This window comes from Camelus bactrianus, chromosome 16 (genome assembly GCF_048773025.1).
Source record: "Camelus bactrianus isolate YW-2024 breed Bactrian camel chromosome 16, ASM4877302v1, whole genome shotgun sequence".
Lineage (NCBI taxonomy): Eukaryota > Metazoa > Chordata > Mammalia > Artiodactyla > Camelidae > Camelus > Camelus bactrianus.
Window position 1 is genome coordinate 9,801,588 of NC_133554.1, and position 27,976 is coordinate 9,829,563.

The 27,976-nt window shown below is 55.1% G+C and overlaps 2 protein-coding genes across 3 annotated transcripts in view; both read left to right on the forward strand.

Annotated features, from left to right (window-relative positions):
• Nucleotides 1–5,124, forward strand: part of LOC141573522 (leucine-rich repeat-containing protein 37A-like) — a 42,486-nt gene extending 37,362 nt beyond the window's left edge. Inside the window, exon 17 of the mRNA XM_074341891.1 lies at nt 81–5,124. Within this exon, the coding sequence (XP_074197992.1) occupies nt 81–177 (97 nt within the window). The 3' untranslated portion in view covers nt 178–5,124. The remainder of the gene's footprint in view (nt 1–80) is intronic.
• LOC141573573 (smoothelin-like protein 2) lies at nt 115–27,954 on the forward strand. Of its 2 annotated transcripts, XM_074342486.1 has the most exons (9): nt 14,069–14,127; nt 15,492–15,522; nt 15,793–16,536; nt 23,247–23,337; nt 23,461–23,562; nt 23,667–23,909; nt 24,582–24,657; nt 25,604–25,786; nt 26,809–27,954. In XM_074342486.1, the coding sequence occupies exons 1-9, from the start codon at nt 14,084–14,086 to the stop codon at nt 27,020–27,022; spliced, it is 1,728 nt and encodes a 575-aa protein (XP_074198587.1). In that variant the 5' UTR covers nt 14,069–14,083; the 3' UTR covers nt 27,023–27,954. The 2 variants fall into 2 exon arrangements, with proteins under 2 accessions (XP_074198586.1, XP_074198587.1); XM_074342485.1 differs by lacking the exons at nt 23,461–23,562; nt 25,604–25,786; nt 26,809–27,954 and adding an exon at nt 115–153 and having other exon boundaries at nt 14,052–14,127; nt 24,582–25,229.
• The last annotated feature ends 22 nt before the right edge of the window (nt 27,955–27,976 follow it).

Below are 27,976 nucleotides of genomic sequence, written 5' to 3' on the forward strand. Positions count from 1 at the left end.
CTCATCCAAATGAGGAAAGAATGAAAAATTTAATTGTTCCTTTCAAGACTAAAGGCCTCGGCATTTTTCTTCTTCCCCAGGGCACCCACGGATGACGCAGCTGACGTGGTCCTGACCAGCGAGCCGGACGAGCCGGATGAGGAGAGCGAGACGGTACTGGGGAGCAACGCGGTGTGAGCGCCGTCCCGCCTCGGGCCGCCTGTGCATTTTATTTTCTAATATTATCTTTTCAGAAAGATTGCTTATAAAATACTCCTTTTTTTCCAGTGAAGATGTACAAATTCCAACCAATTCTAGCCACGTGGTGAGGACTTAAAATGTAAATAGTTGAATATTTATAAGCAAAGAACAAGGGCCACAGGCAGGAGAAAGCAGGGCTGAGGCTTGAATCCCTCACAGTAGGCAGTGCTTCCGTGAGGGGTGACGTGGGCACAGGAGGATGACTAGAAGGATGAAGAAGGGCTTCTCTCCCTCGTTTCCCCAGTATAGTCAGTCCCTGGGAACCGGGAAGCGTGTCGTGCGCCGGGGGCAGGATCGTGCAGTCACGGCACAGCCGCCGCTGGCTTCCCCCCCTGCTCCGGGCCGGCGGCGGCTACTCACAGCACGGCTGCCCCTGCCAGCGGGGGCCCCGCACACAGGGGCTGGGGCGGCCAGAAGGTTTGCGTCCCTGGGCTGCCTCCACCCTGAGGCCAAGGCCTGGCTTTTCTCCGAAGCTCTCAAACTCGTGTACAGATGTGTTTCCTGTCATGGTAGGGGGTTCTCCACCCTTTGAAGCTGGTGGAAAATTCTCATTGAGTTTTTTCTTCTCTAAAAAGCCCCTAACCCTTGGAGAGCTAGCTGGAGGGACAGGGTAGAGAATGTGTGGGAGCAGCCATTGCCCAAGGTGGCCATCCCCAGGCCTCCCCTGGGCTGCCCTGGCCTCTCCTGACCCCACTGAGGGTCCGCCACGTGCTGCTCAGCTCCCTCCAGCTCAGCCCAGCACCAAACCTCCCCACTTCCTGCCTCACCCAGCACAGGCCTGTGGCTGCGTGATTTCAAGCGAGTGTGTAATGACAGTGCCACCTGCATCAGCTGCAAGGTTCTTCCACTCCTGCAAAGAAAGTCATTAATCAGTCGCATTTAATAAGCCAGTGATGGTTGAAGTACCTTAGTGAGTAAAAGGAATTCTGAATGAGTCAATAACAGTGACAACTACAGTGAGAATGACGGGAGCTGTTTACTGAGCACCTGCTCTGGGCCAGGTGCAGTACTAGGCACTTGAGTCACACCATTAGGTCATAAGAACAGAAAGTCCCCATGCCCGCCCAGACTCTGTAATGAGTCAGGGGTTGATGTCAACGAGGGAGGTGGACACGAAGACAAGGAGCTGATGAGAAGCCAGGGATAAAGATCCTCATGTTGCTGGGCTTCCCAACGTGCGGGCCAGGATTCCAAGTAGCTCCAGGTTCCTATGTGGGGATGTTTCCATTATTTCAATGTTGGTACATAGAGGGAGGCTTAGGTAATATTTTTTATGTCACACTACCTCCAATTTGCACAATTCTTTATTAGTCTCAAATGCTACCCTAATGTATTTCTAAATAAAAATGCCCAAGAGTAAGGCTCTGCTTTGCCCAGCTTGACCCAAATTGGGCAGTGCTTTTGCCAGAACACAGACTTCACCTGGCCCACCTGTCTGTCCTTGGCTCAGGGACACACCCTGGCTCTAGGAGTCAGCTGGTACAAAAACCATGGCCACCTACAGCTGCCTCTGTCTCCATCATACTGATGGGCAAACTAGCTCGGAGTCCGGCTCCTTACTGAGAACTGAGTGACAGAACAAGGGACGGAGATACAAGGCCAACAGCTACTCAGTGAAAATTCTCACTGATTCTAATGAGATCTGTCAGAGGAATTAGCCATTTTTAAAATGGTAATGAAACGAGGCAATGAATGAGTAGGGCAAGAATGACACAGAAGTGTTGTAGGGTTCGGAGGAGGGAAGGTTAGGAAGCTGGGGAGAGTCCATGAAAAAGGTGGGACTTGTCCTGGGCCTGGGTTACAAGCCAGAGACTGTGCCTGGTCTGGAGGAAGAGTTGGACACAGTCCCTGTCCTCCAGGCACTCCTAAGACTGGGAGGAGGGACAGACCCCTGAAGGTGTACGTAGAAGATAGTGTGTTGACGTGACAATGGCAGTGTGCCAAGCGGTGGGTTCAGCTCTTGGTTGGCTGGAAAGGAGTAAATGTGAGGGATGGCTTGGAGGAGGGGAAGAGGAAGGAAGCCACACAGAAGTTTAGGCTGATGAGATGAAGGAAAGGCCTGGTCTAGACAGGACAGTACAGCAGCGAGAAGCGTGAAACCCCAGGGTGTGCTCGCACGTGCGCAGCCTGCTTCCCGAGCACGCAGCGCGAGGCGGGAAAGGCAGTGTGAGAGGCCGCGTGGGGAGCAGGGGACCAGTCCCCGGGGTCCTGGCAGAGGCACGTGGTCGTGACCAGGCAGCACAGACTGCAATGTTTTAAGCAGAGAAGGGTCATGATCAAGCTTGAGTTTTAGAAAGAGCACTTTGAAGGTGGTCTGGAAGTAGAGAGGCCAAGAGATCAACTTGGGGGTTTAGACCAAGTAGGAACTGGGAGGAAGTGGGGCGCCAGACTGGAGGTTTTGATGCAGCTGAAGCACGTGTATGGTGGGTACACATGAGTGGGAACTGGAAGGACAAGCGCTTTTGTTCACAGAAGGAAAGGTTGGACTTTTGAGAGTTTGTATGGTAGATTCCAGATGATAATAAGGTCCAAGTGTAACCTGGGGGTGGGGGTCAGGAAGTATCGGGAATCCAGCAAGTGATGAGAAAGAGCTCGAATGACCTTGGAGACTCACTTGTTTCCCCTTTATGTAGCTCAGCAGAAAGCTAGCTCAGCAGGCACCTGCAGGGCCATGGGTGGGGGAAACAGGCGCCCCTTCCGTCATTTCTACCCTCTGGCAGTTCCCAGTATTAGTGGTACAGGTGGACAGAATCAACTTTCTCAGAACTCTGGAAATCTAACCAATGGGCTTGTAGAAATCTGAGGGGCAATTTTTTTAAGAAAACACATTAACTTTCTCTCTCTCTTTCTTTCTTTCTTTTTCTATCTTTCTTTCTCTATTTATTTATTTAAAACACTAACTTCTGTCAGGACAGTGAGATCTGTGTTGCTTTAACTTGTCCTAGAACATTGCTCTCCATGAAAGTTTCTTGGGGACAAAGTCTTTGTCCTATTCTTTGTAACCCCAACACTTAGTGCAGTGCAGAGCATGGCTCACAGTGAATGTTTTTGAATATATCCATTAATTTTTGTCAACTGTGATTCAACAACCACCCCCCTCCCTGGGTCGCCTATCTGACCATAATGAAACTCAGATTCTTATGAGAGTCTTGGTGTTATAAAATGTTTAGGAAAGGTCATGAGTTTAAGACATGGTACCAGTGCTACTAAAACCTCTTGGTGGAGGGAGCTAACGAGCCCACTCTCCGATGTGCTGGCAAGAGAAAAACTGAGCCTTTGTTCTCTTTCCACAAGTTAGGCACCAGCAAGCTAATGAAGGGGGGAGGGAGGCTGCCACTAGTGGGCATCTGCAGAACTGTTAGTCCAGCTCCAGATGCACAATCGACACCTTCATTAACCCAAACTGAACTTTGTGAAACTGCATTTCTGAACTACAAGACAAATAGGAGGGTCTTTTCCAAAGCCTGATTTAGAGGAGGCTCTTCACCTTGAGTCTAAAATCCCCTTCAGACAACTGAACCTACCTGCTGTGATCTGCTTGTGACATGGAGAAATCACAAAATTTTCAAGGTTCTGAAAAACCCATACTTCTTATTAGTTGTAGTCAGGAAAGAAAGTATAGTGCATTAGGCAATAGCAATATATCTTCTTTATATTTTTCACACTACAGCTTAACACAAACATCCATACCTCAAAGGTTCCTATTGACCACAGATAATTCACTTCAGACATACAGAATTTTTGAAAAATAACGTTTTGGGTGGTTGAGGAGAGAGGTGCCCAGTGGTGGGTGTTTAGGAATTTTTTCCGCTTTACCATTTAAAAGCAGCTAATAGTTGAGGAGGCACCCATACCTTTTGTTCCCTGAAGAATTTTGGGCTAAACTTAGTTCTTTGCAGCTCTGTGCTGCATACATTTTAAGCAGTTAGGAATTTTGCACATGAGCAGGGGTTAAATTCAAAAGTGGAATTTCAAGCACGTTAGAGCAACAACAATGGGATTTGTGACAACGCTAATTAACAGTATCAATAATATACAAATGATTGTCCTGAAATATCATCTTTCAAAACAGGATAACATTTTGAAGAGGTGGATTGAGTTTATCTTGGAAGAGTGTGCAAATGGTTTCATTATCTACTATTTTTAACTGCCAGTAAAAATATAAAATCGTTTTCTTCTATAGATAGTTCAGAGTGCCAAGAATTTGACCAGAGCTGATGGAAAAGTGACATTATTCACCTTTTAATGCTTCTGGGTCTCTATAACGCCAAGGATGAGAACTACCCCAACTGTCTTTTTAACCAAAGAGGATTTGATTATAAATGCCTATGTATGTGTGCGAATGAATGACCAAATCATGTAGGGAATGAAGGTATTTCATGTAGGGCATTTTCAAGCTTGGCCAGTAAAAACGTTATGTAAACTTACGGTCTCCCCCAACGACAGTGTGAAGCTCTGAGATCTGTTCTGTTCACTGCTGTATCTTCAGTGCTTAGACAGAACTGACAGAAAGTAACTACTTAATAAATTTGCACAAAAAGGAATAAATCCTGCAGTATTATGTTTAACTAATGAATGCAACAATTTTGATAATTGCATAATTTTGCTGTTATAGGTAAACTCAAAAAGGCCAAATAGTATGCAATATTTCAAATATTTTCTATAGTGAAATATTAAGTACCAAAGAAGACAGAATCAAAGAAAAGCTAAGGCTGTAGACTTTTGGGAGAACTCCATGCCACTTAACTGCTCTCATATTATTCCTCTGTTTGAAACTAAAGTCAAGGAAAGTTGACCTCCCCTACTCAATTCCTTACAACCTTCATGAAGATCTTTCGTGTGTGTTGATATCTTTCAATGCAAATAAAAATCATTGCACCAGTATGTCAAGCCATTGTTGCACCCATCCCCCTTTGCTTCTGTCAAACAAGCTGTCCTGGGGTAATTTTCACATTGTAATTTAAATTACTTCATGTACCAATGTCCTGAGATTGACTGTCTGGAAAAGCCTATCTAGCTGGTATGTCAATTCAAGACAGTTGGGGCCCATTCAGGAAACAAAAATCCCATCCAGTATTTCTGAACCAAGATTTAAAACAGGAAAATAGATACATAGGTATGTCCTGAAAAAGACAAAAGGAGAAAAAAAGATGGATGCCAAGGTAACCCAGAGATTATTAACTGCATGAAGAAGTTACTTCCCAAAGAACGAGGGGAATAGAAGGGGAAGGCAATGTTACCAGGACCCAGGAGCTCACAAGACGGAATGACCACATATCTGACGCTCAGATCTCTGGGGGAAGCACTGAACTTGCTGCCTCTTGGTCCTCGGCCAAGAAGGTGACCCAGAATTTCATTCCTGAAGGATCTGTGTCTTCAGAAGCCCTGTCCTTTCTTTTTGGTTGCTGGGGCTGCTATTAATCTCTGCTGTTGGACTTACGAATACAAAAGGCATCCCAGATGGAGTTCCAGGCATGGCCCTCCTTGCCCCCCATTGTGGAGCAGTGACACAAAGTCCTTGGAATTTGGGTTAGTCACTCCAGCCAGTAGAGAAATCCCTTTTTTGTCTGAATGGCCCACAGAGATGTACTAAAATTTGGCTGAATCCTGGCAACTTAGTAGTAATATTTTAAAATATAAATCCCAAAAGATTATTATTGATAGCCTTTTATAAGATTATTAACAGTTAAAGCAACCATAAAAGAAACCAAAAACATTTTCTGCGAATAGGTACATATGCAATAAAAATGTATTAAAAAAACAAAAGCCGGGGGTGGGGGTAGAGCTCAGTGGTAGAGCATGCGCGTGAAGCCCTGGGTTCAGTCCCCAGTACCTCTATCTTAATAATAGAAAAGAACATTAAAAACAAAAGTAAAGCAAAAATGAGCCAAAGACTTAAGATCGGAGAAAATTCAAGAGGGGAGAGTCAGAAAAATGCATGTGGGTGTACCCCGGAGTAAGATGTAACTTATTACTGAAGTCCTAACTTTCAGATCACCTGGTGGGCCTCGGAGTATTTATAATATTAGAGAGATAATAAAAGCTCTGCATGAAGCAATGGTGAGAGTTCCTCTTTTTTTTTTTTTTTTAATATTGTTTTGGGGGAGGTAATCAGGTTTATTTATCTATTTTAATGGAGGTACTGGGGATTGAACCCAGGACCTCATGCAGCCTAGGTATGCACTCTGCCACTGAGCTTTACCCAACCCCCGAGTTTGTCTTGAATTAAGAGTGCATTAAGAGAAGTAAGAGAACAGGGAGGAGTGGCGAGTCCAAAAGTTTAATTAGACAGCTCCTAAAGCAATCTAGAGGAGAGACAGTTAAGATACAGATGAAGGAGCTAAATGTAAAGGTAATGTGGAAATAGAAATAGAATGCGGTAATTTTTACAAAAGTAGGAAGGAGATGTCTTAAGTTTGAGCCACTAAAAGAAAATGATGCCTTTAATGAAAATAATTAACAAGGGAGTAATTTAAGAAACATCAGTCCATTTTGGGTGTGTTTTCAAGGGCTCCTGTGGGACATTTTTGAGTTTGTTTTTGTTTTTGTTTTATGTTTTTATTGAAGTATGGTCAGTTGACAATATTGTGTCAATTGCTAGTGCACAGCACAATGCTTCAGTCATATAGGTACATGCATGTATTTGTTTTCATATTTCTTTCCAACATAAGTTACTACAAGATACTCAATATAGGTCCCTGTGCTATACATTATAAACTTGATGTTTATCTATTATATATATATTAGCTAGAATTTGCAAATCTCAAACTTTGGGATATTTTTGGAAAAAAAAAATACTAGACAACACAAGGAAGAAAATGGTAAGTTCTACCAAGGAAATTCAAACCAAGCCATGTAGGTTTAGAGAAAGATGTTTCATTAAATATTAAATATACATATTTGTATGCTCATGTGTATTTACTCTATTATGTATTTTACTATATTCAGGTCAGATATTCAGCTCACCTTCAGTTTTTTTTTTTTTAATCTGTAATTTTAATGTCCTGTGTGTCTACTGGACTCTTTGTCATTTGTTCTGCTCTTAAGTCATGATCTCTTTTGTTGTTTCGTGATTGCTTTTCCTTCGGTTTCTTTGGGGACCTTAAAGACACCTACTTTAAAGACTTTTCAAATGGCTCTAAAACTTTATTTTTTCATCTATCAGTTCTTCCATTTGTGGAGATTGTTGGCTTCCCCAGCGCCCTGTGATTCCTGGTTGTGGGATTATCTGGAGATTCCGTAAAACCCAAGGCCATCTACCAGCGGCCTCTACTTGGTCTGTACCTGGCTGGGCTCCAGACCAGGGTTTTCTCAGAAGTGTCCACTGTGGGCCTCCACCTCATGTGAGTGACACATTTCTGGGACAGTCCCTTAAGCCTAATGGTTCTGCCCAACCACAGGCATGTGGCTTTGGTTTTTGCCACGACCTTGAAGGGTGGACGTAGCTGCTCTGGTTTATCATCACCAACTGGCAGCACAGATCCTGACACCAGCCAGCTTCAGGGCCCAGCCCGGCTCAGCATTTACACTGTGGCTCACACCCAGCACGTTCAGCCCTGCTGTCTTCCCAGCCCCTTCTCCGCCTGCAGCCTCCGCCCTATTTTCTTTTAAGGAGAAGTCTCCATTTCGTGTCTACAAACATGTCCTTCTCATTAATTTTTTTAACACTCTCATGTCTACGTGTTTCGGGCAGAAGGACATGGTTTCAATCATCTTTAACCAGAAGCCATGTGACTTCCCCACACGTGATACAGCCGCTGTTAAAGCAGAGGGGTTCCACAAGCAGGTCGAAATGCACACCCCCAGAGCGCAATGTTATTCCTGGACATGACTTACAACTACTCACATTAGGCCTGTTTGGACCTGCTGGTGAGCAGGATCAGGCTCAGCCTGGGGCAACAGCATAAAGGTGAAAGCAACCTGTAATTTTTATTGAGAGTCAAATTTGAAGCATGCATATTTATTAATTTTTATTATTTTATTAAACGAATACGTAGAGTGCCATGTGCCAGACTTAGGGCCTTTGTTTGTAAGCGCCTTACAAACATGGACTAATTTAATGCTTATAACAATCCTGGGACACGGATACTATTATTATAACCCCCATTTTACAGATGAGAAAACTGAGGTACAAAGAGGAGTGAAACATGACTGAGATTCTGAGTCCCGTGCGCTGAGCCTATGCTCCCCAATACTTTGTGAGTGTGTGTGTGTGTGTGTTTGTATGTGTGTGTGTGTGTATGAGACATGTGACACTAGCTTGTACTTAGGAGCAGGGAGCGTGAAGTCACACTCTGAGTGTGGTGTGACTTTCCACAGCTCGAAGTGGAACGAGGAAGGACAGATGGTGGCAGACTCAGGGACCTGGCCCACTGGCACAGGCCTGCTGCCCCAGACCAGCTCTGCCCACTTCCTCCCCGCTTGCTCACGTGGTCGTGGGGCGGACCGAGGCCTGGCTCAGACACAGCAGCCTGAGGGCACCAGGGAGGCCCGGCTGCAGCAGGGGCAGTGGGGTCTGTCCTCTCCCACCCTCATCTCAGCATCAGGAAAATCTGTTCACTGTAGACTGGAGGGACTAGGGGCTGGAGACGGGGGAGAGCCATGAAAACAGCTCCTTCCTTAAAAGAAAGGGTGGACAAATCACTCCATAGTTACTCTTCGTGTCTAGGGAGACAGAGAGATGGAGAGAGAGACCAGGGTAAGGACTGAGACAAGAATGAAAAATACAGAGAAACACAGAAGTACAGAAAGTCTAGACAGAAAGGTGCCAAGACAGAAATAGATACAGACACAGGGAGAGACAGAGAAACACACACCTGGAGGGTGTCTGGATGGAAGGTGCTGGGAGACGGGGTGGGGCTGAGCCAGAACTGATGTGGGGGGATAGTCGTGCAGGAAGCCGAACCCCTGAGGCCCTGAGGGATTTGGGGTCCTTGGGGAGTCTGGGGCAGAAGGGCCTAGAGCCAGGGGTTCCCCACCTACCAGTATGGCCTATCCAAGGATGGGGCTGGGGCTGAAGTAGGTGTGCGGAAGTGTATCCAGTCCCCTCCCCAGGCTGCTGGCCTGGGGTCCCTGGAGCTGGGGACAGGTGCCTGCCTTTCCACGTCCTCCTCCCGAACTGTGCCAGCTGGCCCCGTCCCCACACCCCAGGCCAGTGTCAGGTTCCAGGCTGTTCCCCGGGGGAACTTTGATCTGGAAAGAATGAGAGTGACCGAGCTGGCGGCTGCCCAGGGCCGAGCCGTGCCACTGAGACCTGGCCTGGGCTGCCCCTGCCACCTTCCCACCTGTGGGGGCACCAGGCAGTCACTCCAGGGCTCAGGAGACACAGGTGGGGTCTCTTCTGCTTTCCTGCTCCCCTGTTCTCTCCACTTCCATTCACTGTTCAGTCACTAGTTCCTGCACTGCTCCATTCGGCGCCCCTCCCTTCACTCACTCATTCAAATGGCTGATGGAGTTTGGGGCTGGGCCAGGGGTCAGAGGGATGAGAGAGGCAAGGCCTTGCCCTCTCAGGAGCCCCAGAGATCACTACTCAAGACAGACAGCAGCTCCACACTGGAGGAGGGAACCAGGGCAGGAGAGGAGGGATATATTTCAAGGGGCATGGTGGGCGGGGAGGGGAGGGGAGGAGTGCTAACAGGCCTCATCAGGGATGGCTTCCTGGAGGAGGTGGCATTTAAACTGGGCTCTGAAGACCTAAAGAAGGGAGTCTGTCAGACAGGATGGCAAGTGGAAGGGATGCTTCAGGCAGTGGGATCAGGGCAGCCACAAAGGCAGAAGTGTGGGAGATTGTGCATTTTGCTGGAAGGGCCTTGAAATGCACCCTAAGGCATTCGACCCACTGTTGGTGGAGGGGAGTCATGGGTCAGAGGGATAGTTTTGTGAGAGAAAGGAGACTCGGGGGGCTTGCAGGGGAGGTGGCAGCCTGGTTGTGTGGGTGCTGGTCTCCTCCAGGCTTCCCCAAGGAGGTGCTAGCGCCTGCAGGGACCTCCCGTACCGCTCCAGCCCCAAGGGGGACTCCAGAATGATTCTGAGGAAGCCCAGCTTGTGTGTGGGCTGCAAAAGGCTTTGGAGGGCCCTGGCAAAGGCCAGAGCCCAGCCCCCTGCCTCTGCCCGGCCACCCCACCCCCACTGCTTACTTGGAGTGACACAGCCTTTTGCTGGGCTGAAAGCAGACACTGCCTGGCCTGCGGGGCCCCTGGGGAAGGCCCAGGGAGCCACAGCCCTGGAGCTCTGCCTCCCCCAGTCCCTATAAATAGCCCAGGGAGGGGGAGGGGAGGCGGGCCAGGCAGGGCTGGAGGGGGCAGGCCTTGGGTGGGAAGTTGTGGAGCAGCGGGGGAGAAGGGAGGATGAGTCCAGAATTTAGGCCCAGTTCTGCCGCTGATGATGACTGCTCGCCCCTCGGGGTCTCAGGGTCTCGGGGTCCTCTGGGCCAGGGCAGCCAGGCTGGTGGAGCGGATTGCACGAGCACGTAGACGCAGGGAGTGTCGTTCTAAGAGGACAGGAGGGGCCAGTCCTCCTTACTGTGTGGCTTTTCAGAGGCACAAGGGTCAGGATATTAGCTGTGAGGGCCCCAGGCCGGGGCTGTCCTGCCCCAGAGACCACAGTGGCCCAGGACAGGCTGTGGTGGGGTGCTGTTCCCAAGGTGGGGGCAGGGCGCTGGGGTGAGTCAGCGGAGACCTTTCCAGGCCATGGGGCCAGGGCTTAGGAGCTGGGACCTGAGTGGGGAGGGGATCCTAGAAATGGAAACTGTGAGCCCCATGGCCTTATCTGGGCTGGAAGCAGCTGTCTCCACTCCACACCCTCCGCAGCCCCTGCCTTTGCTGGGAGGAGGCAGGCCCCTCCACACGGGGATGTGTGCTGTTTGTTCTCTGGGCGGCCTGAGCCTCAGCAGAGGCCCGTGGGAAATTCCTCCTCCACTAGGACCACGAGGGCCCAACGTTGGTCGGGGGTTGAGAAGGTCTGCTCTCTCTTACCCTCTCTCTGGATCAGGGCCACCCTTAAAACCTTGTATGCAAGTCTCCGCAGAGCGCCCAGGATCCCTACCTTCTAGAGACAGACTTCTAGGTCGGGTTAAAGAGGCAGCCAGAGATGGGGCACCTGACTTGTGCAGTCAGACTCACACGGTGATACACAAACGCTTGATATATGGAAGCATATGGAGACGCTCAACATACACATACAGGCATGCGTGCGTTCTACGCTGACACATGTGCAGCAGGCATGCATTTGCGTGTGTCTAGAACACGTTCAGCACGTATGAGCAAATGCATAAAAGTCCCTCCTATAAACACAGGTGCTTGGAAATGTACCCACACCCACACGCCACATACACGTGCAGGTCCTGTAGACTCTGCAATGCCCACATCTTCCCTCCGCACTGACACACCCACACTGGGACACGCAAGCATGATACGTGCACAGACACGTCCTCAGATACGTGGGAGAAAGATGAAAATGTGTGTCCAGCAGAGTGTCCCTGGGATGGAGTTTAAAGGAGGGTTTGGTAGAGGGGAATTGGAGTGACCCAGGGGGCAGGGGTCTCTTCCGTCCCCCCACGCAGGGGCCTCAGGGTTCCAGGATTCAGGAGAGTTCAGGCAGGCAGAGCTCTGGGGCAGAGGGCAGAGCCCCATGTGTCCCTCTCCTAGTCCTGGCCGGAGATGAGGCCTGGGGCCTCCACGACTGGCCCCCCGGGCTCCTGCGCAGCCTCCACCACACTCCCACCTCCCTGCTTAGCATTCCCCTTGGCTCCTGAACCCAGCAACCTGGCAGGAAAAGATAAACGTAAGCCTTGCATCCACACCCGTATGGATCTCATAACAAGGCAACAGTTTCCAGGGCAGAGGCTGGATTTCAGATTGGAGAGCAGCGGTGGGAGATGGTTTGTTTGCCGAGGGGTCCGGCCCTGGAGTGCATTGCTCCACTGGGTCCTTGTTAGTCTACTCCCTTTGGGTGCCTGCAGCTGGGAACCCTGGGGAGTGGGGAATGACTGGCTTCACACACCTTCCCAATTATGAGAACTCCCAGGCCCATCAGCCACCCAGCAAGCTGAGGGCTGCAGGCAGGCAGGGCCCATCAGGGCCTGGCAGATAATGGGTCTGGCCTGGCCCCTGACCTTCCAACCTGAGCCCATCCTGGCAGAGGGGCTTGGAGGGCTGAAGTGACCAGTGAGGTTGGCAGCTGCCTTTGACTCAGTGCAAAGGCTGTGACCTTCAAGACAGGGTTGTGCAGTACCTGTGAGCCCCCTGTGGCTCATCGTGGCCGCTAACGCACCCTCTCCGTCACCCATCTCAGTCCATCCTGGAGGTTCGACTGGCTCCCAAGTGAGTCCCCTTTTTCGAGGTATCCCATCACCCCATGTTCACAGAGCACTTTCTAAAGCCAGTTGTCTCTCCAGGTGTGGGGGTGGATGAACAGCTGAGACAGACAGCCCCAGCTCTCTGAGGATGGGGTCCAACACATGCACGCAAGTGTGTATATGCACCTCACCCACGCCCGGGGACTCGGGTGCAGAAGGTGGAGGAGTGGGCCTGACAAGTGGGCCCAGGAGTGCAGTGGCCTGCACCATCCCACTTCTTATGGCCTTTCCCCGCCGTGTAAGCCTTGTGTGCCTTCTCGGGACCTGAGGAGTCTGGGGAGGGGGTGGGACCTTCAGGCCTGAGGGCTGGAGGCTGGTGGGTATATGGAGAGGGGCTGGGCTGGCGATGGAGAAGCGGCAGTCATCGGTACGGAGGTGGGGGTGGGTGACACCACCCAGAAAGAGTCTGCGGGTGAAAGGGGTCAGGCCCAGATCAGAGCCCTGGGGACCACGGTTAAAGAGTGAGGGAAAGAACAGCCACTCAGGAAGGTCCCTGGGGAGGAGAAGCTGAGGGGGTGGGAGGGCAGTCAGGACTGGCAGGAGGAGGGATGGTCCTCAGGGGGCAGTGCCGGAGGGCCTGGAGGGGGTTCTGAAGAGTTCTGAGGAGCAGTTCCAGGGAACAGGAGCCTCCAGGCAAATGGGAGCAGGAGGAGCTGCCCAGACTTGGCTGGATTTGACTGCTGCCCCCAGAGGGGTGCTGGGACTAGAGGCAGGGCCCTGGGTTTTGCACCTGTCGTTGAGAACCTTACTTGTGGCCTCGGGCCTGTCCGTGTCCCTCCCTGGGCCTCCGTTTCCCCATCTCATCTCCTGGCTTCATGGTTTGGGCTTGGCAAGGATTTGACTGCGTGAGGTGACGGCAGGGGACTCAGGAAGCCTTGTCCCACATCCTACTTCCAGCCCAGCAGCACAGCAGATCAAGGGACCAGCGGGCGGTGGACAGGTCACAGCCAGGGGAAGGGAAGCTGGAAGGGTGGGTGTCAGAGCCCCTGGGACTCAGTGGGAGGTCGGCCTCGCTAGCCCGCTGACATCAGGGCTGGTGAATGTGGAGGGAGTTCAGCAGGGTCCATCAGCCCTCACCTCCTCCACAGTGTGGTACCCGGCAGGAGCTGGGGGAGGGTTGGAGGAGGGGCCTTGAGGGGATGGCTGAGAGGAACCCCTGGGGCCTGGGGCAAGCTGCAGCCTCCCCCCAGGTGGCGTGGAGCCAGCTCTTGGGTAGCTCTGGTCGTCGATCACCCCCTCCCCACCTCAGCATCACCCCCTCCGCCCTCACTCCTGCTCTCCCTGCCCCTCTGCCCCTCTTCCTCCCACTCCTGGTTCATCTCTCCTCTCCTAGGCTCATCTCCAGCTACTGACTCAGTGGTCTGACAGTCAGCAGTCAGAGAAGCCAAGGGGGATGGTATGATTCTGGTACTGTCTGCCCAAAACCCACTGCAAGCCCCATCTCTGCCCTTGCCAGTCACAGATGGAGCCCTGCCCAGCCCCTCCCAGATGTCGTCATGGTACATCAGGAGAGACCAGATAACCTGCCTGAGGTGGGAGAATGTGGGTGGATCCGGGGCAGCTAGTCTCTAGAATATATCAACCGTTAGGGTTCCCAGCCTAGAGACCCAGCCAGCCTTCCTTCTCCGGGAAGCTGGGAGAGAAGGCCAGACCCCTGCCTGCCCCGACTCCCCTCTATGCTGCCGGACCAGGCACAGGCCCAGGTTCACTTCGGCTATGGGGACAGGGACCAGGCTGTTCAGTCCCGCCCAAACTTCCCCACCTGGTCATTCCTCAGGTCCTGCGAAGGAAGTGGCTGGGCTTTCCTGGCAGAGACCAGGGTCTCTGAACTCCAGGCTCCCGTGCTCAGACCTGGAGGGGCTGAGTGCTACTTGGGGCAGAAGCTGAAGCAGAAGCCGTAGCAGAAGCCTCTCTCCTAGTGTCTATCAAAGATTCCACCCAGAGAAAGAATGCAGGGAGCAGTCTGGCTCACCCTGTGCTGAGAGCTACTTACAAAACACACACACACACACACACACACACACACACACACACACACACACACACACACCCCATGCACGCCTTTTGGCATTTGACTTTCTCATAAAATAATTGCTGGAAGGCTCCTTGGATTAGGTAACCCAGTGTTCCTTCCTGTCCCTGTGGAGGAGGGAGAGAGGGGGGATTGGCGTTCAGCATCTGTTACGCTGATCCAGCTCCTTTGGGGCAGAGCAGGCCAGTCCAGGAGGTCTGTGGCTGCAAACATCTTTGGAAGCCCAGTGTGACAGAAACAAGTCTTTCAGGCCTCTCGTTCCCCTGCCACCTGGCTGTGCCTGCCCAGCCACTAGCCCTCCTTCAAGTGGGCCAGGCCTGGGAAGGAGAAGGCTAATCAGGAAAGGCTTTTTGCACAAAGAAGGAGGAGATGCTCCCATTTTTATTTTAAATCAATTTTACAATGTAAGTGAGATCAGACAGCACCTTTGCCCATCGTTCTGTCATTCCGAAGCAAAAGCTATTTTCATTCCTCCCTTTCTCGTGATGTTTGGAGGTTGGGGGTTATGGAAGGGAGAAAATCTGGGTTCCAGCATGAAAGGGGTGTTGAGAGGGAATCGAGGTGGGAGTCCTGGCCTGTGGATACAGACCAGGGACGGAGACTCTGATGGAGGGAGAGAGGTGATTAGTCCCATGGTCTCTGACCCAAGAATTTGGAGATTCGGTCCTAAGCACACCTTCTCTTCTCTGTCTGACCTCAGTCACTTGTGGATGCCCCAACAGGGGCCACTCAGTGAGCTCGGAGCCCCGTGACCACTGGCAGAAATGACACAGGAATCTTGTTACACAGAGTGGGGCTGGGAGGGGAGAGTGCATAATTGCAGAGACAAGGAGAGACTTCACCACCTGTCTCCCTCTCCCTTAGGTGCAAGAAATTCCAGGCCAAGATGCCACACGTAAGTATGTGCTTGTGAGGGCCGTGTCCACGGCTTAGAGCGGGCAGTCATGTGCACAGGGTGACAGTTCTGGGGGTTACTGCTGCCGCTCTCAGGTCCCACAGAGCAGTGGGGGATCCCTACCCCAGTAGTACCTGGGCCCTGAGAGTGACAGCCCTGTGGGAACGCATAACCCACGTCCGCTGTCTCCTAAATCAAGTCCACTTGGGGGTCGAGGCCTTCCTCTGATGGCCGGCAGTCCCTCCCACATGTCGCACACTGCTTCTCCAGGGTCAAGGGGGTCTCCGCCTTGGCACTCCCCCTGAGCTCCGCACCGAGGGAGACGAGAGGCTGGGCGAGCTCTTCTCAGGCGCCACTGGCGACACTCCCCCTCGCCGCATCGCGTGGGTCATAGGGGCTGGGGTTGGGGGTGACCCCGAGCCGCCAGGTCCCGCCCCCAGGCCCCGCCCCCAAGCGGAGCCCATTCCCGGGGCTCGCCGGGCTCGCCCCGGCCTCTGCCCGCCCCTCCCACCGCCCCTCCGGCGAACCCAACCATGGGAGGCCAGTCGCGGTTCGGAGCTGCAGAGCTCGGCTGCTCACTGGGCCAGACCCGCTCTCCTTGAGACCCGCCCGCCCGGCTCGGCCATGGAGCCGGCCCCCGACCCCGAGGAGGCGCGCACGGTGCACGAGGCGCTGGGCCGCTACGAGGCGGCGCTGGACGGCGCGGTTCGCCCGCTGCACGAGGACATGCAGGGGCTGCAGCGCGGCATGGAGCAGCGCGTGGCCGAGGCGCTGCGCCTGGCCGGGCCGCTGGCGCGCACGGTGGCCGAGCTGCAGCGCGACAACCAGCGGCTGCAGACGCAACTCGAGCGCTTGACGCGCCAGGTGGAGGCGCTGGGCTTGGCGACCGGGCTGACCCCCGCGCCCGGCACGCCCAGCCCTCCGCCCGCCCCCGGCGTCCCAGACCGTGCGCCCCGCCTGGGCACCGCGCGCTTCGCCAGCCACGCCACCTTCTCGCTGTCCGGCCGCGGCCAGGTGAGCCTCGGGGAGCGCGGGCGTCTGTGCTCAGGCGCCGGGGAAGGGGGACTCCGCGACCCCCGCCGCCGCTAGGTCCGGAGTGCGTGCCGGTGCCGGGGCTGTCCCGCCACCCGCCGCTGCGACTCGGTTGTGGGGGTCCGGCCATCATTCGGAGAAACCGGCTTAGCCTGCCCTCTGCACCTGTCTCGGGCCCCTCCCTTCTTTGCAGGCGTGCCCTGTTCTGTTCCCCTCTCTCCACTGTGCCTTGGCACTAAGGGCTTGGGCGCTGAAGTGCTACCCCTCTCTGTTCGACACTGCCCGGGCCTGTGTCTTGGAATGGTCGGCAACCCTTCACCCCCCCCCCTCCATTCACGAGGTCCCCGCGTTGCCGCTTCACTGAACTCTGACGGCTTGAGTTATTGATTAACCTGGATTGAGAACTCAAGCCCTTCTGTGTGTTGAGCAGAGGAGAATGCAGTCTGTTGGGGTGCAGCCGGGCATTTGGAAACTTGCAGGCGTAAATCCTTACCGTGAAAGAAGAGACAGGGGAACCAGGGGAAAAGAGCCGTGGGCACTCTAGATTTCTGGGGTCAGTGACCGGCCAGAGGCCCACACCGCGTGGGGGTGGGGGGGAGACCGGTGTGGACCAGTCACTCCCCTGAGCGTGGGGCCTCCTGGAGTGGCAGGTTAGAATGTTCCCATGGTGTGTGCAGTGGCCCTTAGGTGGGATTTTCCACCCTGCCCAGGCATGTGCTCTGGGCTTGGGTTTCCAGGGTCTGGGTAGCCTGCACCTGCTGTCCCTCCTTGGTTCAATCCATCACACACGCAGAGTCCTTGTGTAGGCTGGGCTGCACCTCAAGGGACCAGGAGGAGGGGGATCAGATTAGCCCTTGCCCCTGGATGTCCCAGCCTGGGTGGGAGATGGCCCAGACCAAGCCGTAGCAGCAGTGCAGGCAGCCGGACAGCAGTCCCGTCCTAGTGGGCGTCTCAGGCCGGCTTTGTGCTGGAGGTTTAGGGTCTGCTGCTGCTAGTACAGGGGCGGGTGTAGGGGGCTGTGCCTAGAGCCTCTAAGGGCCTGAAAGGACTCACTGACCAGAGGGACCCTGGTGGGTATGAGAGTGGAAGAGCGAGTTGTAAAGGCCCCCAGATGCTGGGCCAGGGAGTTGGGCTTTGCTTTGGGGTGGAGGTGGGGTTCTTAAACGTGCCGATGGCTGAGCCCCCGGGTGTCCCAGTGCTGTGTGAAGTGTCTGGAAATATGGATACACTTAATTCTGTCCTACAAGCATCAACACTCCTTGGCCACGCTATAAAATCACCACTGTGAGCTCACACGTGCCTGATAAACTGTGTCATCGGCTGTTTCTGAGGTTTTATTTTAACACACATGTGCTACTCATCTGCATGTGGAGGCAGCTGTCCAAGTTTTAGAAAACTCCTCTTGGAGTCACACATGAATACGTATATGTACACGAATCCACGCGTTCATGTGAGAGATGTCTCTTCAGTCGTCTAACATTTTTTCAGTGGGAATTGGCCAATGTGGGGTAAGCTAGTTCTCTGGGTTATGGGGATAGTGGGGCACTGGGCAGGGGACAGACAGGGTCCTCCTTGTATCCGACAAGCGCCCTCAAGGATGGATGGCAGGTTGGAGGGTGGCTGGAGATAGGGGGACTTAGTTGTGATGGTCCAAGAAGAGAGGACGGCCATAGCAGGAGCAGCGCTGGGGAGCGGGAGAGCTGGGGTGCCTTGGACGGAGATCTCCAAGGGGGAATCATCAGGGTGAGATGGTCTTTGGATATGAGCAGGGGGGCAGAGAGCGAAGCCCTGCCGGGGGACTACTGGGGCACAGATCTGGTGGAGATGCCAGTTTCCATCTGGGTTGTGCTGAGGGTGTGGGGCTGTGGGACATCCAGGTGAAGCTGTCCTGGAGCAGATGGAGTCACAGATCTGGTGGGCTGAGAGTGGCCAAGGCCAGAGGTTAGGGAGATATCAGGCCAGAGCTGGTGGTTGAAGCAAGATCAGGTGAAGCCTTCCGGGCAGCTGTGCAGGAGACGGTGAGTCAGGAGCCCTGGGCAGAGGCTGAGGAGCTGCCAGGGAGCTCAGAGGCTCTGGAAAGCCCACTCTTAGACATCGAGAGAGGGGACCCCTTCAGGAAGAAGAGATTGGGGGTCAGCGGGAATGCTGCAGCCCGCTGCAGGTTGAGGAGGGAGACACGGCTGGGGAGTAGGTTCTGGATTTCAGAAGGCCTGAGAGGAGGAGGGACAGCAGGCGTAGTTGAGCACTGCGGGTGGAGGACGCGCAAGGTGTCCAGTGGGGTCGGACGGACACTCTGCAGCCCCTGAGCACCAGCTCCCTGGGCCTGAGGCCGCTTCCCCCGCCCGACCAGAGGCACTGCTCCCCACTTCTCTTGCAGCCCACCTCTCAGGGGTGCGGGCACGGGCTCGCAGCCAGTTTCTGGCAGTGAGGGGTGCTGCACAGAGTTATCCACATGTTCTTGCTCGTGGGCTGTGCCTGGCAGCTTGTGATCGGACACTGGATTGTGAACAAGGAATCGGGGCTCCGGGGCAAGACTGGACAGTCACAGCTGGGTGCCGGGGCTGTCTGACCTCTCATACGCCTGTGTCTGTGCCCCCAGGGGGTCTGGGTGTGAGGGTCTCATCCACACACGAGAGCCAGTGCTGGCGGTGGTCAGGCATTGCGGGGGCTGGTGTTACACTGCCCCTCTGTAACCAGCAATGAGACTTAGAGACCCTTTGCTGAGACCCTTTTGTTTCCTTCTGATTCAATCTGGACTGCGGGGCTTGGAGGTGGGGCATAGTCAACCTATGTATATGCCTTGGGGTCAATGCAGAATGAGTTGATCTAGTAATCTGCTTCTGTGTGGGCAGACCTTGAGCTTGCTAGGCAGTGAGTAGTAAGGGAGGCTCCTGGAGGAGCGAGAGGGCAAGGCAGTAGGGTGGGAGAAATCAGGGAGGATTCCCTGTAGGAGGCCTGAGACCCTGGAGCAAACAAGAACTGCTTTTGTTGCATTTTCTGTGAGGCCTTGGGGACATCTCTCAGTTGGACCTCAGTTTCCTCGTCTCTAAGGGGGACTGGCCCTGCCCTGCTTTGCCCCTTGTGCTGCGCGGGCTGGGTGGCTATAACGGTGACATCAGCCATGCTGGCTTGTAAGCGTGTCCACGGAGCCACAGCGGGGGTCTGGCTAGTGGAGGGAGCTGGCTGGGGACCTTCAGTGGATGGTAGCAGCCTGAGGCCAGGCCTGGAAATGTCTCTCGGCTGAGCAGGAGCCACCAGGTCCCCATGTCAGAGGCAGTGGAGCCTCTCAGGAGTGACTGGCAGAAGCAGCGTCGAGGTCTGACCGTGAAAGAAACCAGACTTGCCTTATCTGCCTTCCTTTCCCAGACACACTGTGTGATAAGAGTGCTAAATGCTTTGGGGAGAAGTTTGAAATGAGTCCTTAAAACCATGGTGTGAGCCGGGAGGAGGCAGAGGGTGGAGGAGGCAGAGGGTGGGGCAGCCGAGGTTGGGGCTCAGGCTGGGGCTCAGGCTGGGGCTCAGGCTGGGGACTCTGGCCGCACACACGTCGGGGGCTGTGCTGGGCACACAGACGCTCCCCTGTCCATGCACGAGCCCGCGTGGGGTCTGGTAGCACCAGGGATGCCCAAACTAAGATTCCTGCCCTCACAGCAGTGTATGCAAACTTCCCCAGGGAGAGGGTCGCCGAACTCGGACTTACCCATCCCCAGTCTCTCTTCCTGACATTCCCAGGCTTGGGCTCCCTCCTGGAAGCCTCCCCCTTCTTAAAACAAAGCCCAGATCTTGGAGGTGCTCGAGCCAGCTCCCCAGGACCCATCCCGTCCTCTGGGCTCTCCAGTGATTTTATCTTGGCCCCAGCACACAGAGGTCCCCTCCCCTGGTTCCTTCCCTGTGGCTGAAGGGAAGGAAGGAGCTGGGGGCCCTGTGGGTGGGCTTGGGGACCACGGCCCAGCCCAGCTCTGTGGTTTGAGGCTCAGGTCGCGCTGGGGTGGTTACCCCACTCTCCCCACCCCACTCCCTCGGCCTCACAACTTTGTCTTGAGTTGTCCTTTCTGCTCTTGGAAGGCATGAGTGCTTTGTGGACAGAGAAACCCCAACCTGACTCTGCTGCTGCCTTTAGTCATGGCGTAAGGTTAGTGGTGACCCCCAGGCTTGTGTGGTGGGTTGGAGGGTGGTCTCTGAACAGCCCTTTGGTCTGAGGCTTGGGTAGAGCCCCTTCCTTAGGTGAGCAGGAGTTCCAGTCCCGGGGCAGGGGAGGGGGGAGGGAGGGGCAGGGGGAACCTGGGACTCCAGCCTCCCAGCATGACTCAGCCCCCATCCCCTTTCCCTCCTGCTTTGCTGGAGACCCCTTGGCAGGAATCCACCTGGTCCAGAACCTACTTCCTGTCTCATTGTGGCTTCTGGTCCCCTGGGGCATCCTGGGGGGTGAGGGGCCTGCAACGTGCATGGGCAGGCGTCCCCCAGAGAGACCCACATTCCTGGGAAAATGGTTTCACCATCAGCCCATCTCTCCAGGCCCCTGTGTAGACCTGTGGAACCTGTCGGACCAGAGTATGGGGGGGTGGAGGGGGACACGGCCCCCAGAGCTGAGAGCCTGGTGACAGGTGGGGTCCGGGATTCAGGATAGGCTGGCTGTTTCTCCTCCTTCTGCTGAGCTGGCTTCAGGTTAGGCTCGTTGTGGCTCTAGGGGTGCCCTCCACACTCTGAGGCACAAGGAGATGGCCGCCCTCAACTTCTCCACTGTTCCTGCCAGTGAGCCTAGCCCTTCCTGCTCCGTCCTTCTGAATTGGAAGTTGAATGGTCACCTCCTCTCCAAGCCCAGTCTCTCCCCGGGCTCAAGTCCCATCCTCTCCTTTCTCCCCAGGGTCCCAACCTCTCCGAGTGTCCCTCCCCCTGCTGGAGCCTTTCTCTCAGCCTGTAAACGTTGTCCTACCTCTTCCATCAGGGAGAGTCCCTCAGACCTCTTCCCCGCGCCTCATGGCTGCAGTTCCCACCAACCCCACCCCCCCAGGTCACGTCAGCCAGGCCCAAAGCCCCTGCCTAGAAGAGGTGTGATGTCTCCCCCCTCCTCCACATTCACTTACTCCCTGCAAACCTTGGAATCCCTTTTGCCCTCCACTCCTTCACTGCCCCATCTCTCCTCCCTGGGTCCCTACCCAGGAGTAGGGAGGTACCTGGCCATCTGGTCACCCCCTTCCATGCCACTGTCTCACTGGCTTCTGAAGGATGTTCCTAAAACCCAGAACTGATGACCTTCAGTTCCTTCTTGTCCAAGGAGTCATGTCCGAGTTCTCCCGGCTGGCACCTTGGACTGTGTACTGCTTCTCTAGCCACTGGATCTGAATGCTTTGTGCCTTGATGTCTCTGGCAGACACTAGTCTCTCTGCGGGGCATGGCTTCCACTCCTGGTCTGCCTGGCTCACTCCAGGCTGGCTCAGCCCCGCTGCTTCTGGGAGGCTCTCTCTGACCCCCTGGGCTGGGTGAAGTCTGTCTCAGGCGTGCGCCCTCATGCTAGCCTTTCGCCGCCTGCTCAAGGTGCTGGCTCCCCCGCCAGACTGATTCCCCCATGGATGGGTAGGGTGGCATGGATGAGCCGTCGGGGGCCAGGGATGGGCTTTTGTCATTTGGGAACCTAGCAGACAAGGGGACCCATCTGGAGATGTGCGGCCATCTAAGGAGAGGTATGGCCAACCTCTCAAGCCACCCATTGTGGGCTCTTGGTAGAGCCCCTTATAGGCGTCTGCCCCTGTACCCCTCTTGCCAGGCCGACCCACCAGCCTCACAGATGCTCTGAGCCCTCCACCCTCCTTCACTGTGAGAAAGGCAGGGCCAAGGTTGAGGATAATGTCCCTCCTGGCCTCATCTCAGCTGCTGCTCACTGTGTAACCTTGGACAGCACACATCCCCTTTCTGAGCCCTCGGGTCCCATCTGTAAAATGGGTGTGGTAGCACCTACCTGGGAGGACAGAGCATGTTGGTTTAAGTGGCATGGCCAGAAAAGGGGTTCAAGTGGTAGATGCTTTTTTAGCCTACTCCCTTATCTCAAACAGGGAAACTGAGACCCAGGAGGGGCCGGCAGCACAGCCTGGATGGCGGGTTCCCCTGCTGGCCCTTGGTCTGGGCTCTCTCTCTGCATGACACTCCCCACCGCTGCAGCCCAGAGGGGATGGAGGGGCCTCAAGGAGCCAGTCAGGCCCCAGTACTCTGGACATCCAGGCAAATCTTGTGACCCTGCATCCAATGGTAAGGCTTCACCATTGGGCTGGCTCCAAGGCCCATTGTTGGCCCAGAAAGACCATGTGTCGCTGGGTTAGGCTGCTCCCACACAGGCAGCCCCTGGCACGAGCAGGGGCCAGGCTCTCCCAGCCCCCGTCACCCGGTCCAGCCTTGGGGACGGGTAGGGCCACCTTGAACAGTCCTTTGGAACTCTGTCTTGACTTTTGTCCCTAGCATCTTGGGGGTCTGGAATGTGTCCAGTGGAGCCATTTGCCTCCAGGATCTCGGGGGCTCAACTGCTGGGGCTGAGTCCCCCTAGCCTCCTGGGTGACCCTGGCCCATCACCATACCTCCTGGGGTCTGTCTCTCTCAAAAGCATTTGCCCTGCTCGAACCAGGGGGAGCTTTGGGAAGTGATTTCGGGGTGGGCAGCTGGCCCCGGCTGACTGGGCCTCCGCGGTGTTTGTCTCTCTGTAGAGTGTGGATCACCATGACGAAGCCAGCGAGGCGGAGATGAGGAGAACCTCAAACTCGTACATCGTGGAGAACGGGCACCAGCCTGGGGCAGGTGGGGGCTGATGGCCCAGGAGGGCTGGCTGGAGGAATACCCGCAGGGACTGGGGAATTGTCCAAGCACTGAGCAGGGTAGAGAGTGGACTGACAGGCAACTATTTCTTGAACTCTCTATTAGGGAATGTTGGAGCAGGCATCACCTCTGGTTGGAGCAGTGAGATTTCCCCAGTAGGGGGAGATCAGGGAGGCAGGAGTGATCAGGGAGGCCTTCCTGGAGGAGGTGAGAGGAGAGTTCACAGAGGCTGGAGTCCTCCTGGGTGGTTCTGAGGCCCCTGTCAATGCCATGGCTGAAACCCCCCGACCCCTGCTGGTCACCTGTTTCAGGTCCGGGTGATGGGCCCCCCGAAGCCGCCCAAACCATCCCAACACCAGAGCCCCTCAAGCCTCGACCTGTGAGCCTCTCTTTGCGGCAGCCTCACCAGCCAGTCACGGCCATCACACGAGTCTCCGAGAAGTTCTCTGGGGAGACCTCAGCCACAACTCTCTCGCCCACGTCTGCTGCCATCCTGGGGGGCCTCAGCTCAAGCCTCAGCGAGGCCAGCACATCCTGGACTCCCAGTCCCAGTGGTAGGAGCAGGAGACCATGACCTCAAAATGGGAGGGAGGTCAGGGGCTGGGGGTGGTTTGCAAGAGACTCAGAAATCCTGGGGCCGGGCCCTACCCACTCTGCTTGTCACTGCCACCCCCGTCCCCAGCTCGCCTGCTCCATCAGATGGGGCCCATCTTTCCCAGCTCGTCTCCCAGAGGTGCTGTGAAGTAGCCTCATCCTGCGGGGTACGACCATGGCTTTTACTGCAGATCAAGGCTGTGGTTAGAAGGTGGCCGCCTGCCCTGCACACTTTGTGTGTAACAAACCTGGCATGGTCCCCCTGGGGCTGTCTTGGACCTGTGATCAGGCCCCAGGGTGTGTCCTGGGGTCGGGCTTTGTGGATTTCCAGAATGAGGGCTTGGTAACATGGTATCTACTGGATATGCAGCACAGAAGGCCCTGGGCTCTGTGCTATCAAATGCAGTGAGGAGTACTGTAAAGGACCTCTTTTATGTCATTGCTCTATGTTCCAGCATCCTTTCTCCTCAACTGTTGGCCCAGGCAGGGTCAGCTTAGCCCAGAGGTCCTGCCAGTGCCCAGAGTGATGCTGGGTGACTAGCTCAGGGTGGGGTCAAAGGGTGGGAGGCAGGCAGTGGTGGCCCTCCCCAAGGCCAGGGTTTGTTATTTCTCTCCCTCCCTTTGTCCCGCAGAGAAGAACTCTTCCCTCCCACGGACTTTGTCCAGCTCTGGCTATGGGGGGGTGACGGCCAGCAGGAACGATAACAGGCGAGTCAGGGCCCCTGTTCCCAGTGGCAGGGTCGTCACTCCCCAGGAAGTGTCTGGCCTTGGCCTTGGACCCAGGCTACCCAGGCCCCTGCACGGAGCTCCCAGTGCCAACCCCAGGAGGAGGCACCTTCCTTGGCTTGGTGCCTCTGGAGAACTAAGGCAGCAGTGTCGCAGGGTGGGGTTTGAGAGGAGAAATGAGGCAGCGAAGCTTGGTAGAGAGTTTTGTTTGGAGCAATACGGCGGAGGGCTGGTTTCTTTAAGGATCCTTCAAAGCAAGTCTGTCCAAAGATTGGAGAGAGTTTCTCAGTCCCCACAGGATGGATCTTCAGCCATCCTGGCTAGGCTCCCTCTGAGCTGGGGGCTTGCTGCTTGTGGACTGAGGAGTTACCTGGAGAGGCCCTTACCCTGGGGGAGGTCTGTGGGGGCTTCCCTGTGTTACAGGCTGCCTCCTGGCCTCCGGTTGTCCCCATGCGCTGCCCCCAGGCCCTCTGGACTGTGATCGGAGCTGGGTGTTGGGTGGGGGCTGGCTTGGCTTTTTTCTCCCCCTCTTAATAATAAAAGGAGAATTGTGACTTTCTGACAAACTGTTTTAGGGGGGAAACAGAGGGGATCTTACTTAGTGGTGGCGAGGAGGGGGCCTGATCCTGGTGGGGCTGGTTCTGGGTGCTTGTCCTGCCAGGAGGACACCCCCGCCCACCCCAGGCATTGACACCTGCCGAGGGGCGATTATGTGCAGAGAGGGGGCCCACTGCTGGCTAGGCTGGCCTCAGACAGCAGCTCAGTTCCAAAAACCTGCGGAACCGGTTGGGGGCTGGAACAGGGGTGCTTCCTCTCTGCCTGTAGCCCCGCCGCTGCCTCATTTCACATTCAGTGGGGTGGAGGCCCGGGGCCTGTGCGAGCTAGTGATGGCCAGATCTGTGCTCCTGACTCGGTGGTCTCTCCTCAGCCCACCTCGGGTGACGCCACCCCAGTCGCCCCCCTCCACACAGCCACCAGCCACGACTCAGGCCCATCGGCAGGGGGAGCGTCGCCGGGAGCTGGTGCGGTCACAGACGCTGCCCCGCACCTCGGGGGCACAGGCCCGGAAGGCATTGTTTGAGAAATGGGAGCAGGACACAGGAGCCGGCAAGTATGGATGCTCTTAGCACCCTCCCAGACCAGTCTGGGCCCCCAAAGAAAGCCTGAGCCCACACTGGGGTCAGGCAGGCAGGCAGAGCAAAGCTGGCCCTGTCCTGTTCCCCCGAGGGCAGTTCCCCAAGATGTGACCTCTCAGGCAAGACATAGGTCAGGGCTGGCTACAGGGCCGGCTGAGGGGCAGGTGGCTCCAGTTTTGGGAAGGGAGGCTGTGATGAGACCCCAGCCCCTCTCCCACATTCCCAGAGGGAACTCCAGGCACCCTCACACCCACATCCCTCATCCAACTGGACAGGTTAGTTTCCAGGCATGACTGGGGAGACCAGAGGGCAGTCACTGGGATTCCCAGCAGAAGCTGGAGGTGACACAGTGAGACCCCAGTACCACTGGCTCCCTGTCACACTACACCGCCCGCCCCATTAGAAACAGGGCCACCTTTGCATGTTTATCCAGCCCTCCTGTCAGTGAGTGGTATTGATTCCTGTTACATTTAGGGTTGGCCCAGGCCTATGAGACAATGACCCCCCAGTCCTGGCTCCCAAGGCTCTGACTCTGGTGAGGGGGACAGACACAGGAACTGTCCCACTGACCCAGACAACCTGATCTTGGCCGATAAAGAGTGTCTTTGGGGCCTAGAATAGGAAACCATGAGGGAGGGTGGCCTCGGAAAGAGCTCAGAGGAGGGGTGGGATGGAGGCAAGGAGGGTTTTCCAAGCAGAGGGCAGGGGCATGGGCCATGTGGGGTCAGGTCCTCTGCCGCAGGATCGCCAGTGTGGGAAGTACACAGGGGGCCTGGAGGCTGGAAGGGGGCTGGTCCTGCCGGACCCCATCAGTGGACGCAGTGCAGCTGGGACACGGGGCGCACGCCTGGACGTGGGCGTGGGGCTGGGAGGTTGCCTGCCGACAGAGCATCTCCCTGGGTGAGCAGAGCTGGTGGGGCACATTCCCGGAGCAGATGGCAGCTGAGAGGCAGCCCCCTGGCCCCCAGCCCCCAGCAGGCCTGCCCTCTCTCCGCAGGGGGAAGGGCGAGACCCGGGCAAAGCTGAAGCGCTCACAGAGCTTCGGAGTGGCCAGCGCCAGCAGCATCAAGCAGATTCTGCTCGAGTGGTGTCGCAGCAAGACCATCGGCTACCAGGCGAGGCAGGCTGGCCCGGCTGCTGGGCCCCGTCCAGAGGCTGCAGTGGACATCACCCGCCTACCCTGCTCTTGTTCCCTGAGCCATCTGGGGTGATTACTCTTTTTCTCATTTGCTCTTGCTTTTTGACCCTCGCTCAGCCACGGAGCTGAAAGCCCAAAGCTGCTCGGAGCAGGGTCTTTTTAGAGGACCCTGACTCCTCCTAACCTCGCTCCTGAAAAGGAGTTAACTAACTAGCCGGGGAGCAAGCAGAGCCGCGTTTTCCACTGACTGACACTGTCAGTTCAGAAATGCTCCCTATCCTGGCTGAGCTTCGTGTCAGAGCCTCGTGACACAGACCTTGGCCAGGCCTGATCTCAGATGAATGAACCTGCCAGCAAGCCCTCATGTGAAGCAGGGAAATCCTGCTCGGAGCCGGACTCCCTCCCAGGGAAGGAGATCAGCCCCGAATTCATCTGTGCTGTGGACTCAGCAATCCCGCACCTGCTTTTCTGGCGTCTCTTCTATTTATTCCCCATCCAGGCAGCGTGGTGCCCGGCCCGGGGTGAATGCCCAGTACTCACGTGGGGCCGAACAAGTGGCCGGTGCATTCATATTCACCAAGACTTTGTAACATCATGGGGAGATGTTCCTAATGCCATGCAAAGTGAAAAAAGCAGGACACAAAACTGTATTTAGTGTGACGTCAATCGTGTAAAACACATATAAAATGTTTTTTTTTTTTTTAAGCATAGAAGAGATACACCAAAAATGTTAAGTTATCTCTGAGTGGTGGGATTATGGGTGATTTTTATTTTCCTTCTTATGCTTTCTCCTATTTTTCAAATTTTCTACAATGACCATGTCATTTTTATAGTCATGGGGAAATCTAGTGTGTTTTAAATAAGGAGTAATGGTAAGGCCCACGCCAGAGAGATGTATTGCTTCTGGTCTTTCGAGTTTTGTGCACATAGCTGTATATAGGGTTTTTTTTTTCTTCAATAGGTACGAATTAATAAAGTCTCAGAATACTTTTGACAAGCATCTCATTTCAGACTTTTGTCTCATCTT